This window comes from Leptidea sinapis, chromosome 32, assembly GCF_905404315.1.
Source record: "Leptidea sinapis chromosome 32, ilLepSina1.1, whole genome shotgun sequence".
In the NCBI taxonomy this organism is placed as follows: Eukaryota; Metazoa; Arthropoda; class Insecta; order Lepidoptera; family Pieridae; genus Leptidea; species Leptidea sinapis.
This window is the reverse complement of record NC_066296.1, coordinates 7,781,293-7,795,393: the sequence shown is the minus strand read 5'-3', so window position 1 is coordinate 7,795,393 and position 14,101 is coordinate 7,781,293. Positions and strand designations below refer to the sequence as shown.

Genomic DNA, 14,101 nt, shown 5'->3' with positions numbered 1-14,101 from the left:
CATTCAAAAATCGATGTAAAAGTTCACTCAGTCATAATTACACGTATTAATGAAATAAATAGTTACATAGTAATATGCTTAATATCAGTACAGTATGACTTAAATAGGGTATACCTACATTTTCCGAATATTACAATATTTATACAAGCTCTGTTTAATGATTCGTGGACCAAATATATCCCTTAACTTACCGAGCTAATGTTCGAAAGATTTAAACTTGTGTAAGAAATATAGGAATTAAACGATGCAGCTTCCTCTTTTAGCAAAATAATTCGCGATTCTTTTAAAATTAATTAAAAAACGGTGTACATTTTTGAAATGTCTTTTACAATAATACCTCAAATTTGGCTTATTACAAATATTGCTTGACTCTAAACACAAAATAACATAAATTAGTTATTTATAACAAAAACAGTCATACACGGAATAAATAATCAGTATACTTTTCCTACAGCCATGTTCCCGACGGTAATTCCTTACTAGGCTGTATGTTGTCTTTGGAGTTTGACAGCCAGCCCCTAAACGGCGGACAGAATACCGGGCCTATTTCAAGTTTTCCTTCTCTAAGATTGGACACGTCAAATGCTTGATGATATTACAAACGTCGAAATACCTTAGTCTCCTTTTACAATGCCTCGGTAATAGTGAGCGAGGTCTATTCTACTCTGCCGGACACCCCACGGCCACGGTTAGGAATACAAAAATCAGTGTAACAAATAAATGAAGCACCGCCATGGAAAAAGAATACGAATATTACCTAATACAAATAAATCATAGCACCGCCATGTAAAAACAATAAGAAATACTACATAATATGTGCTCACGTGAATCTTGCCATAGCGAATTCAGTTAGACAAATAAAAACAATCTCTAGTTTGTAAACAAACGTGAACTTAGCCGAGAAGTAATTAGTGAACGAGCTCTGGCACCCGTCCAAAATGAATTTGATGTTTCGGAAGAACTTCAGCACTGAGAAGACGGCGTCGACTGGTGGGGGAGGGGGGAAAGCAAAGGGTGCGCTCGGAGCCGGCCGTAACGCTAAACGCAGGGATAGAGACAGATTTTCGTGTATGGAGGAGCATCACTACAGGACCCATTTGTTTTTCTCGGCGCCAAGGCCCAGTACCCAGTACAACGATGGTTCAGGTAACTCAGGAAGTAAGGCTTATAGTTCCAATTAGTAAGCGTGTGAGTTACTCTCGAGTGAGGAGTGCTTCTGTTCTCACTATTGTGTCTAACATTTCTTTTTGGTCTCTAACGAGATTATTTGCGCATGATAAGCTAATGTTGTAATATTTTAAACTATATCAAACGAAGCGACGGCCTCGTCAAGACGCTGCCAGTCTATAAATAAATGATTATGGTTGAGGTGAACAGTGAACATATGTGACGATATTACGAATGTATTCGTATCTGGTTGTGTTTTGTTTTGTTTTCCAAACATAATAATATCTATTCTCGCTCAGCTCTGCAGTGATTGTGTGTTCTTTTTAGTTTTATCTTTCTGTTTAACAATTTTTCAGTGTTCTTTTATTATAACTGTGATTCAGTCAAAATTTTCTTTTAAATTAATACAAGATACTTTTATTTCTTTGCAATTTCCTTTGAATCTATAACAGGTTTCTTTATTTTTATCTATAAAAAGAGGACAAATGAGTGTGTGACGACAATAATATGATATGATATTAATAAGTCAATAAAAGTGTGTGTGTAAGTAACTACACATGCATAGGTACATGAGAATGTATGCACGCAAGAAGTTATACTTCTTTGGCATAACGAAGCAAAAATCATTAAAATGGTTTATTCCTCGTGCTATTCTACGTTTTTAGAAAGAACAATTTTGTAAAAATCTTGCAAAGATGGCTTTGACAATTAATTGTTAAATAATACGGCTGTACGGGCTTGAACCCTTTGCCTGTCATAATAATGGACGAAGAAACCAAAAAAAAATAACGAATGTCGCAAACGTCAAAAAATTTTAGGAACCAATTTCAAAATGTTACTTTTGTGTTACAGTGATACACCCGCCACAGAGTACATTATATAATTGGCGCACGCATCTTAAAATTTCACTCTCATCATTTTTTCATAACGCACAAAGAAGTATATCTCCATTAATAATTAATATTATTAAAAAATATTAGGAAAAACTTGCTCCAAAGTCTATTATTATATGGTATACATATAATTATTTACCAAAAAATATTTTTTGTAAAAACTGCAGTAATATAACTTTACCACTGTTTGCTGTATAATTACTAAAAAATTAAAGTACCAACACATGCATATATGAGCTATGACCTAATTAGTTGAAATCATTTCCTGAACATTAAAATATTTATACGAGGTCTGTTTAATGAGGTGTAGACGAAATATGTCCCATTACTTCCCAAACGAACATGTTTTCAATAAAATAATAAATCAATTTATTCAATATGGCAATACTATGATTACATTATATTAAAACTATCATTACGGGGAAGTGTACCAAGAATAATGGCAGCATTTTCGCGTAGGATAGCTAGGCTGATCCACTGACCGAGATAGTTATTAAATAAAATAATAAAATGAACTAATTTAAGTTACTTAATGTTGAGGTCTGATATGGAATTCAGTCTACCTCCTATGTGTGGAAATTTCCTGTTTGAAAGTTGTCTGAATCTTCTCATTTTCTATAGTTTATATTATATTATAAATCCCATTATAAAATCCAAACAATTTGTTATGTTTTAAAGTGATAACCCTCACTTCTGGGATTAATAACCTTGATAAAATCTTCTAGACTTTGTTAACAACATTTTTTTTTTCAAATTTTATTTGTGTAATTAATCCCAGATGTGAGGGTTATCACTTTAAAATATAACAAATTGTTTAGATTTGCAAGAGCGACATTTCAAGTCAATTTCGTAATATGCAAATATTGGGGTTGAGCTGGTTATCAACTGTAAAGTATATCTTGTAGATGAAGCCCCAACCTGAAAGTTGAACAAAGCATACAAGATTTGCATCATAGATAGAGCATCAGTTGGAAGAGCGCTCGCCCGGAACGCGAGAGGTCGCGTGTTGGAGTCTCGCATCGTTCATAAAATTTTGTTTCCAAATTTTATTTGTGTAATCCTTGCATAAAGATATTATAAACCTAAGTATAGATGTCTAAGAAAGCCGTCAAGCAAGCTGCTTACAAGTAATCCGTCCAGGACACGCAAGTTCCGGGCGTTGTCAAAAGCTGCTCTTGGCAAAGAATATGTAATATTACAAGCTCTTGGTAAAATCAACAAGGCGTCATTCCCACCGCTGCAATGGGGAGTGATACCCTGGCTCATACGGCAAAAGAAAAGCTGATCTTTGCCTCAAACTCTACGATGGACTCGTCTAGACCAGTTTAGACAGAAAACAGTTCGACAAGCTCTGTTTTTAACGTGTGCCCCTGAATTGACGCCGGTACTAACGCGTTATTTCCTGCACTCATACGCAAAAGGCGTCTCCCAAATAGTCTTGAACTCATGGAAGACGACCCTTGTTCATCCGATCCCCAAAAGACGTTCGGATCTGGTTAACAAGAGGCCAATTGCGTCTCCAAATCATGGAGAGCAACATGAAATAAACTGCTGTCTCTTGGAATATTTACGTCAGTTAATAAATTATGACAGTACAGCGGTACTGATTGACATCACACTGTTAAAAAATATATATATGTTTTTAAATTAAACAAATAAAACTGAAAATAAAATTTTATGAATGATGCGGGACTCGAAATCGCGATCTCTCACGTTCTATTTTATTTGTGTAATCACACTTCATTTCGTAAAAACTATCAAAATATTTCAATATTTTCATTTTGTTATAAAATGCCATAAATTTTTTTTTCATATCCTTCAGAATTCGTTCTCAACTGAATCAATACTAGTACTACCGCGTCGGAAACAAATGACACTCTGAGGGAGAATTTACGGTCCAAGAAACTTTGCCATATTTATTACGTACTTTTAAAAAAGGACTGTTATTGAATGTTGTACAAAGTTATCAGTTAACACAATATTAATTGTCTAAAGTTGATCGTAGTCTACTCTCGGGCAAGCTGATCGTATAGGTAATTAGCTAATTTAACACTATCTACTGCATATCAATAACATTGCTATGCAGACGACAGCACTGATGATGCTGTATAAACGGGCCATGGAGGTCTCTCTCGGGAGATACTTGTGTCTTCTATCAAGTCCTCTCTTGAGAAGGTCGCGGAATGGGGTAAAATGCACATTGTCCAATTTAACCCCTAGAAGGCTCAAGCACTAAAAACCCCATTTGTCGTATCACCGCTCTTCGACAACACTTCCCTTAAAGCCTTGCTTAGTATCGGAATACTGGGTCTCGAAACATCGAGCAATTGCCAATTTCGTGGCCATATGGAGAGCAAAGCCAAATTAGCTTCGAAGAAGCTGGGCGTCATTAATTTCTTCTTCGGCGTTACACTCTTGTCAGAGTGGTCGTGGTTGTCACGTCGAAGCTAGTGGCCTGTTTCACAATGCGACGCCACTCGTCGCGAACTTCCGCTCTTCTCGTGCATTCATGCAGAGTACCGTCGACAGCTTGCCTCACTTGGTCCGTCCACCTCATTGCGGACCTGCCTCGTGGTCTAGTGCCCTCGACTTTACCCTGCACTATTCGTACTACCCTGCGTCATTAATAGAGCACGGCAATACTTCAAGCCGGCCCACAAAAAAAAAATAACTATAGGTATTGTGCTTTAGAGTCGAGACAGACAAAGTTAATAACTGTGTCACAATGCCACACAAACGTTTTTTAACGTAATACTTTTGTTTTGAACATTTTCTGGGATCTTGTTGTAAAAGCAAATATATACATCGCCACAAGAGAACTACCAATATGAATTTTTAGATACATACATTTTATGTCGTGTCGGGCAGCTTGTAAATTAAACCACCGCCCTATCTTTACTTTAGTTTATTACGTTTGCACTCGTGAATTACTACATAAGTAAGTATAACTACGAGACTTATCAGTTATAATTTATATAATACAAGTTAATGAATATGACACTCGCGGGTAAAAGTTAGCGTCTGTATTAGCGACTCGCGTCCTTTGGGCTTTGTTGTCAAGTGTCCGGCGTCTATATCTATCTCCCTCTCTCTTATGTAATAAATTGGCACTCCAAAAAGTCCTGGGTTGCCAACTTAATGTGGATACCATCGCAACAATACAATATATCAAATCAATTTTTAACATATTTGTCTGACTCTCCAGCATATTTGCGAGAAGACAGGACTGATTATAACGAGGTTTTATTGTAGTATAAACAGTAATTTCAGCTACTTTCATAGTGTCATGTCTTACGGAATTATATTGTGGGGTAGGGCTGCAGATATTGAAAACATATTTGTGCTGCAGAAAAGAGCAATTCGAGCAGTCTATAAAATGCGTTCAAGGGATTCATTGAGAGAAAAGTTTAGTGAAATAAATATTATGACAGTACACTGACAGTACATAAGCGAATAATATAATAAGAGAACCTCATATACGCCCATAAAAATATTAGCCAATTTAAAAAGAATAGTGATGTACACAGTGTCAATACTCGAAACAAACATAAACTCGCAATTCCATCTACTAGGCTCCGTAAAATTGCTAAATCTTTTAAAGTGGATTGTGTTATATTTTATAATAAACTCTCAAATGAAATTAAAATGTTACCTATTAAAAAATTTAAATGTATCGTAAAAAATAAATAAACATCTAAGGCCTATTATAATGTGAAAGATTATTTGAATGATAAAGATAGTTGGAATATTAATTCCAACTATCTTTATCATTATATTAGTTCAAAATTTTGTTAATGAATATTGTTATACTCATTTGAATGCTATTGTAACTTTTGTACTTCATCCTGACTTGCACTAAATAACTTATAAAGTTTTACAGTGAATAAAGATTTTTTGACTTTGACTTTGACTTAATTTAGTATTTTATTATTTCAACTTGATTTCCGTGGAATAATAAAGATTAAAAATGGAATCGTTATGTAATTGAAGACTACACGGGCGACCTCGTATACGACTGCTAGTAAATTCTGATTATTTGAAATTTCAGAAAGATGTGGGCCTGTGATTGGAGGTGGTACTGGGCCAGAGCTGGAGCCGCCGCAGCCACTCGTCACCAGGGAACCCTCGGTGTCGCTGATGCGATGGGATCGACCGACGTCGACGGAAAAACGGCGGACGGAACCTGTGTCGCTGGCGACGCTGGAGAAAGATTGCTTTGTGATTCCTGCCCACGCCCTGGCGCGGTTCCTACCTGATGGTGTACCGGTGGGTAGTGTTGAGTTTTTGAAGTGAAAACTTCTTTTAGCGCACCGCACTCACATTTTACGTAGGTAGTTAGCACTGACCTCTACTATATACCACTAGACTGGCGGCTGTCAAAGTGCTTTTGTGCCTCTTTGATGTTTGCCATTTTAGCGCTGTTGGCCATAGCGAGAGTCTGCGTTAATAAAACATCGATAGTAAAACTATTTACAAAGAAAATTGTGTACTTTATTAAGTTGATTCCTGAAGTATAAATAACACGGAAAACGAACGAAATTAATTCAAAATGCAAAAATACTTCAGAGTAGTGTACGCCTCTGTCGCAGGCATTTGTATTATACTTCAAAATAAGTTCTCTGGACGCTCGCGAGTGGCGCTTATAATAGGCACAATTAAATTGCTGTCAAACATATGGAACAGCCTGTTCAGTGGTATTTATACAGGTCAGTGGTAGTTAGGTTAGGCTGATCCGTCATGCTCTGAGGTCACGTCACGATCGGGTGAACTCGGGACCGACGAGTGTACCCGAGCGAGAAATATACAGTCCTGCCCTACTCTATTGTGTCTCTGTGTGTACATTCAGTTAATACGTAATAATTATCATTATTAATTTATTTAAATTTAGAGGGGTCAGGTGAAATTCCTGGTCCTCAGCCAATAGAAACAATACTTTGAAATTATTAAAATGTCTTTTTATTTATTATATTTAATGATTATCAAACTCCTAAAAATAATGTTTCATGAAAAAAGTTTATTTAACTTTTTTTATGTTACCTACCCTATAGGACTTGGTCCAACAAACTGTTTCTTTTAACTTAAAGCAACGAAGAAAAATTAGACCACATTGAATCCACATTTCATGGCTGTCATAGATATTGATAATTGTGGTCAACACTTCTTTTTTATATGCAGGATGTTCAGCTGATGATAATTTATACAGCCTGCCCATTACAATGCAAAGCCGCGCAGGTTTATTGACAAACCCAAAAAATTCTAAGCGACACTATAATTGCGCCCGTCACCTTGAGACATAATATGTTCAGTCTCATTTGCCCAATAATTTCACTAGCTACGGCGCCCTTCAGACCGAAACACAGTAATGTTTACACATTACTACTTCACGGCAGAAATACGCACCGTTGTGGTACTCATAATAGATTATTAATTTTTTACACAGGATGTTGCAAAATCCTCCAAAATTCTAGCCTCTATTAGAGCCTCCCTATTGGTAAATAATATGTTTCAACCGAATATTGTCTCCAGCAAGTGAACTCGCCACTAGAACAAATTGTATAGACACCTGTCAATAGATTCACTACAATTGCGCTACCCAGTAATTTTACCAGCTACGGCACCCTTCACACCGAAACACAGTAATGCTTACACGTAACTGCTTCACGGCAGAATAAGGCGCCGTTGGGGTACCCATTATATAGCCGGCATCCTGTGCAAAGGAGCCTCTCATTGGTTAGTTTAGTTTTTTTTAGTTCGTTGCCACTCATAAAGCTTTAATTCGTATATAAGTACCTTACTTGTACCATAAGAACCTTGTGTTAAATCTTGGGAATTATTAAGAATGATTGAGGCGTCGCAATTCGCCATCCATACTTTTAGGCTCTTTTAAAACCATAATGTAAGTTTAAAAGGACCACAAACATTAAGGAGCACAACAAATATAATACATATATGTATGTCTTGCTGCAGTTCAATAATCTCTTTCACTACTTGTTTAAGGAAAAGACCTGGATATCTGCAATTTAAATCCTATATGCCTCAAACATTTTCCGATCTAAGAAACCAACAAATATATTTTTGTGTAAAACTTACCTTTATTAATATTGAATTATTTCAATTTCAGTTACCAGTGCCACCACCAACACCAGAAAAGGGTCTGGCAACAAAAAATCAAGGCTCCCTCAGTGTTCTCGAAGTTGCCGACCCAAAATTATGTATATTGGCTCACCTAATGAGCCCCCTAGAACCTATAGAGCCTATCTTAGAGTCTCCACTTGCCAAACCCATAATAAAACAGAAAACTGCCGCAGGAGAATTGCTCAATGATGTCGCCCAAGCGAATACTGCTGTAGGCGGAATGCTTTTAGCTAACATGGAGAAGAATGCAGAATTTCCTTTCATATCATACTATGTTATAAACACAACACAAACAGATCCATTATTGTTTTATAATAATATGCGTTCTGCGTCGCTTACTAAATTTGATCCGAAGACCATAAGGTATTCTGCTGCCCACACGCTTGATTTGTACAGTGAAGTCGCCATGATATGTCGACCGCCGTTTAGCGATCTGGCCGGGGGACCCAAGAAGTCTCATACGCCAACTACAGGATTCATTATTAGTGTTTATAAGGTGAGTGCAATTTCCAACCTTTTTTATGATAATAAGGGGCAAGACGTGCAGGATGTTCAGCTGATGGTAATAGATACGTCCCTGCCCTACCCTGACAGGCTGTGGCAGTTAGAGGAGCGATCTCGAATCGAGGGAATACGACACAGAATTTTTAGTGGTGAACAAACAAACAACACAAACTTGTCTTCCTTCCTTCCTTCGATTCCTTAAAAATTTACGAATTATCTATATCTGCTACTACCTATACGATATCTACTACGATCTACGATACTTCCACTTCCAAAAGAAAAGCAGTTATTAAGACTGTGACAACAATACTTGATCTGAGATTATATATTGAGACGCCTACTAGAATACGGAGTAAAAATTCATTGCGATAGCGATTAACTTTTAACAATTTTAACTTTGATAAAAGTATTAGAGTGCTGAAATAGCCGTTACAAAAATAACTTCTTCATTTGGCGTTGCGTTGAGACGTTGTTTCATTGTGTGTATTCTACCGCATTTATCACGGAGAGTGTTTCGAAGAGCTGCTTCACCTGATTCCTGCCGCCGAATTCCACCATCGCACGACACGCCACAAATTAGGATGTCATATGTGGATATGTCATATATGGAGGAACGCCACACATCCAGATAGTGGTATCTGGATGTGTGGCGTTCCTCCACAGTTAGGTTTTCGGAACTTTCTTGCACGTACAACAAAGCATTACATTTTATTGTTATTCATACCTACATATCTGTATTTAATTATGACCATCTCACAACTCATTCGGGGATTGTTGGTCCCTTCAGTTCTAACTGCTCGTTCAGTAAAACAAGAAATGTAAGCATGCCAATTATCATTATGGAAACCAGCGAATACTTACAACAGTTAAGAATAATTATTACTGAACGCCTATACATAATAAAGTCAAGCTACAATTCAACCTTATCTTTCATCAGCAACACAATTTATGTTTTTGTCCGAAATATTCACAAGTAACTCGCGCTTGTATTATATTTAAATAATTATGTAAGTTCAAGGGCGTTGCTAGGATTTTGTTAGGTGGGAGCAGGCTAAAAAAAATGTTAGGTAAATGCGAATCGAGATGCATTCATAGTACAATCTTTCAAAATTCTGCTAGAATCAACTTTGTATTTGTTTATTAATAGGCTACCTATGCAATATTACTTTACGGTTTGTGAGCATTCTTGTATTTCTTTGGGGGCGTTGGGAGGAATTCCTCCCACCGTTTATGTACCTCATTACGTCCCTTGGGTACGTTTGTACAAGGTAGAAGTTGTGACAAAATGTTTGTTTTAGGCTCTGAAAAAGAAAATTAGATATTTTGGATTGAACATAAAAAAAAATGTTTATATCTGCCTACTCTGTAGTATGTATTAATTTATCACTCCATTAACTCTTTATATTTCTAAAAAAATAACCTTATTCTTTATTTATTTATAAAGCTATTTATTAGCTAACACAATACACATTCACATACACACTCACACACCCACACCTTATTAGTGTTAAGTAGGTACCTAATACCTCAATGATTATAGATTTGGACGAGCGAGATCTTCTTACACCGGTTTTTGTCACCTAAAAGAAGGTCCCAACCATTAGTTTTTATGGAAAAGGAAGACAAGCGAGCGTAGGTACATTTCACTTGGTGTGATTATCGCCGCCCACATTCTCTTGCAACACCAGAGGAATCACATGAGCGTTGCCGGCCATTAGGGAAGGTGTACGCGCTTTTTTTGAAGGTACCCATGTCGTCTCGTTCCGGAAACACCGCACAAGGAAACTCATTCCACAGCTTTGTATTACTCCACGTAAAAGCTCATATATTTGGTTATATAAAGTTCATAATGATGTCGTGTAAGACTTTTGGTACCAATAAAGAAATTTTAATTTGATTTGTAATATCGACACTCACTAACTGTTAGGTAATAACTCCAGCATGTAAAAAGATGGCTCTGTCGATTATCCTACTACACCACAGCTGAATATCTAAGTGATCCGACAGCCTGGGACTAGATTATGATTATTTTATAGCAATAACAATGACATTACAATATTGTATATTATATTAAAAAGAACGCAAAAAAGAATGCTGGGAGAATGCCGTTTGATTCCGAAGCGGTGGTAGTGTTAGAAGTGACATCAAAAAGAATTCTAAAGAAATCAACTTTGAGAAAATAAATGCCTTTTAGGGAAATTACAAACGAGCGTCCGTTTTACGCAATACTAGGGGTATTAAAAGCACGCCGGGTCCGTCAGGCACGTCCCCTTTTAGGGGAGTGTGCGAAGGAGAAAAGCAGCTAGTCATTGACATTTAAGTATCTCTATTATCGCTACTAATATTAAAATTAATGTAAATGTAAGTTTGTTTGTTACGCTTTTACGCCTAAGCCACTGAACCGATTTTGATAAAATTTAGTACAGAGATAGACTAGAGCTCGAAAAAGAACACAGGCTACCTTTTATTGCAACTAAAATAAATGGAGGGGTTGAAATAGGGGATGGCAGTTTGTATGGAAATTCGTCATTATCGAAGATAAAACCATTAAACTTTGTATTAAGGCACTTGATAAAAAATAATTTATAAACATTTGTTCGGGAATTTTTGAAACATTGAACTATATGGCGATGAAATAGGAGATTAAAGTTCACAGGGCAATACTATTACAGAGACTGTCTACAATGACAAGAGATATGCGCTGTCATAGAAGAGCGCTGCCAGCACCGAAAAGAGCAGTTTGTATATGTATGAAAAATTAAAAAAAATAATAATAATATTTATTTCCTGAACCAAAATGGTACAAACACAATAGTAGATGTGACCTATTCAGTGAGGGACACCTGTGACAGAAGGCCACGCTCTTCCATATCAATTAATATTATCAGTACCAAAAACTAGGGATCACAAATTAAGTCTATAAAAATATAATATAACAAATATGTGAACAGGATGTGTGTGTGAGTTGTGAGTGTGTGTCTGTGTGTTTGTGTGCGTGAGTGTTATTGTTAGTTTCCGTAAGGCACTACTTATTGTATTATTAGAAGATATACTTTAAAATGTATATTATAAAATTTTCTCCGTGTAGTTAAATAGGTCGTCCATTTCAGAATAATTCATAAATTTCAACCAATTATTTGAAAAGTATTCTAGAAAATAAAAAAGTTAAAAGCTAGTATGATAATAAATAATTTAACGTTTCAGGTTTTTGAAGGTGACGACGGAGAACGCTTCGAAAGGAACTGGCTCTACTGGACCGGAGCGAGGATGCTGTACCGTCACCTTCCTCACACTGTTGGCATGAAGAAGATCGCCTTGCATAAGTCTGTGGCAGCACACGGCGATAAGATGTATCTACTAGTGTGCGAGTGTTCCAACTTACTTGATGATCTGTCCGGCGCTGCAATGTTGATCACGGCCTTAAGAGCCAGACTGTGCGGTTACACCGGCCTTTATAGGCCTATACAGACTTTCTAGCAGGACTGGCCAGGGCTTAAATAGATATACCACGTTTGTATGGGGTGGGATTTAACAGTGGAAGAATATTTTGGTAATTTTTAGTTTAAAAACGAGAGGGCCACGTTTTATTATTTGTAATTTATTCAAATTCAAAATTTATTTATTGTGTGATTAATATGAACGCAAGAACCAGTGGGAGGCTCCTTTGCACAGGATGCCGGCTAGATTTTGGCATTACTGTGTTTTGGTATGATGGCAGGTATGGTGCCGTAGCTAGTAAAATTTCTGGGTAGCGCAATTGTAGTGCCCTGCTCATAATTTTTGGGGTTTTTCAAGAATCCTGAGTGGCACTGCATTCTAATGGGCAGAGCGTATCAATTACCATCAGCTGAATATCCTGATCGTCTCGCCCTCATTTGCATAAAAAAAGCAAGATACGGGCACAGTAGACATATGGGTGCCTATACTTTCTTTTATAAGCTTTAAGCATAACGCCATACAAACTAATATGTATAATAGGTACCATAGAATTACTATACTAGCGAATAGATAAACTGGCAGCCTAATAATGCGTGAATGTCAATGTGTGTGTTAGTAAGTGGTTAGCTGGTTTAATATTCAAACTACTAAGGAGCCGAATCCAAGCATGGCTAACTGCTTATACGATGTGTCAATCAAATTTTCTATGTTGCTGTAGTTCCGTAAAGGGCTTCAAACACGGCACCTATAATGTATATTAATGTACATTACATTCTGGGATGTATAGCTTTAAATTATCGTAAAGTATCACAGACACAACAGGTAAAATAATAAATATTTCCCTTCATTCCATTGGTATAAGTGGCGCTCTAAAAGTCTAGCGCTGATCGATATTGCGCAGAAGTCAAAAGTGAGGTATCTAGGATGGGCTAGAGGGATGAAAGACGAGCTTGCGTAGTGCCGATTGGCTCCCTAGTCATATTCCGTCCCCCGTACCGATACGGCACCCCGAGCACTTCCGGTGTACAGTCACGTTCTGAATAATTGTATTATTATTTTTTTGTTGTTTATTGTTAAGTTTGAGTTTGTCTGTTAAGTATTGTTTATATTTTGATTTATTAAGGTTGTTTGTGACTTAAAAGTGAATACGTTTCGAAGAAATACTGTTTTGAGAAGACAGGCACGGTATAACAGATACACACATATACTATTGTTGAGACAATAAATTTGAATTTGTTGACTCTGGCTCTGGTATGATATCTAGTTCGCGACTGTACCTACCCACACGCAACTATCCTCCACATTTCGCTTTGAGCTAGACTAACTATTTGTCATTACATTAAAATAATGTCATTAATATTATTTTACTATTAATTAATTAAAGTTATATTTATAAAGTGTACGCGACGGTACTCATACTCCCCTCCAAGTTTCGTTCAGCGCTAGACTTACGTGCCGCTCGATATACGACCCGACTTTATATTGAGATTTTTAAAGATGTATAGAAATATGTATGTATTTTTTCGTATCGCTCTGTATCTTATGATATGAAGATGCGAAATTGTACATTATAACGTGTGTAGTCTTCTGTTGATTTCTATGGAAAGATGTAATGAGATATATCGTATTATAATATATATTCTTATATAATAACTGTCGTGTGTGAACAGCCTTAGAGATGTTCTTTGTCAATTCGCTACTATATTGTAAGTATATGGTACGCTTAGCACTGAGAACGCCAGATAAACGTGGTCTAAGACTACTATGAGATATCTTTTATATGAAATTGAGATATAGCGAAAGAAATATTATGAAAAAGTTTTAATTAATATAATTTCTTTGAACGCACCTTAAATTATCTTGTCGTCCTGAATTTCCAAAGAAACTTCATCGTCAACTGTTTTTTTTTTTTAATATTTTGATATCATAATAATTGCGAATTATATTACTATATTATTAAGCAA

At 36.5% G+C, this 14,101-nt stretch overlaps 1 protein-coding gene across 6 annotated transcripts in view; it reads left to right on the top strand.

Moving 5' to 3' along the window:
• The window catches only part of LOC126974458 (uncharacterized), a 159,198-nt gene extending 146,954 nt beyond the window's left edge, over nt 1-12,244 (top strand). The window contains exons 2-5 of one of the 6 annotated variants that reach the window (XM_050821960.1): nt 898-1,158; nt 6,109-6,326; nt 8,182-8,691; nt 11,904-12,244. In XM_050821960.1, coding sequence (XP_050677917.1) covers nt 939-1,158; nt 6,109-6,326; nt 8,182-8,691; nt 11,904-12,176 — 1,221 coding nt within the window. In that variant the 5' untranslated portion in view covers nt 898-938 and the 3' untranslated portion in view covers nt 12,177-12,244. Of the gene's footprint in view, nt 1-820; nt 1,159-6,108; nt 6,327-8,181; nt 8,692-11,903 lie in introns of those variants that run through there. The other 5 variants (XM_050821958.1, XM_050821961.1, XM_050821956.1 and 2 more) reach the window with 5 other exon arrangements.
• The last annotated feature ends 1,857 nt before the right edge of the window (nt 12,245-14,101 follow it).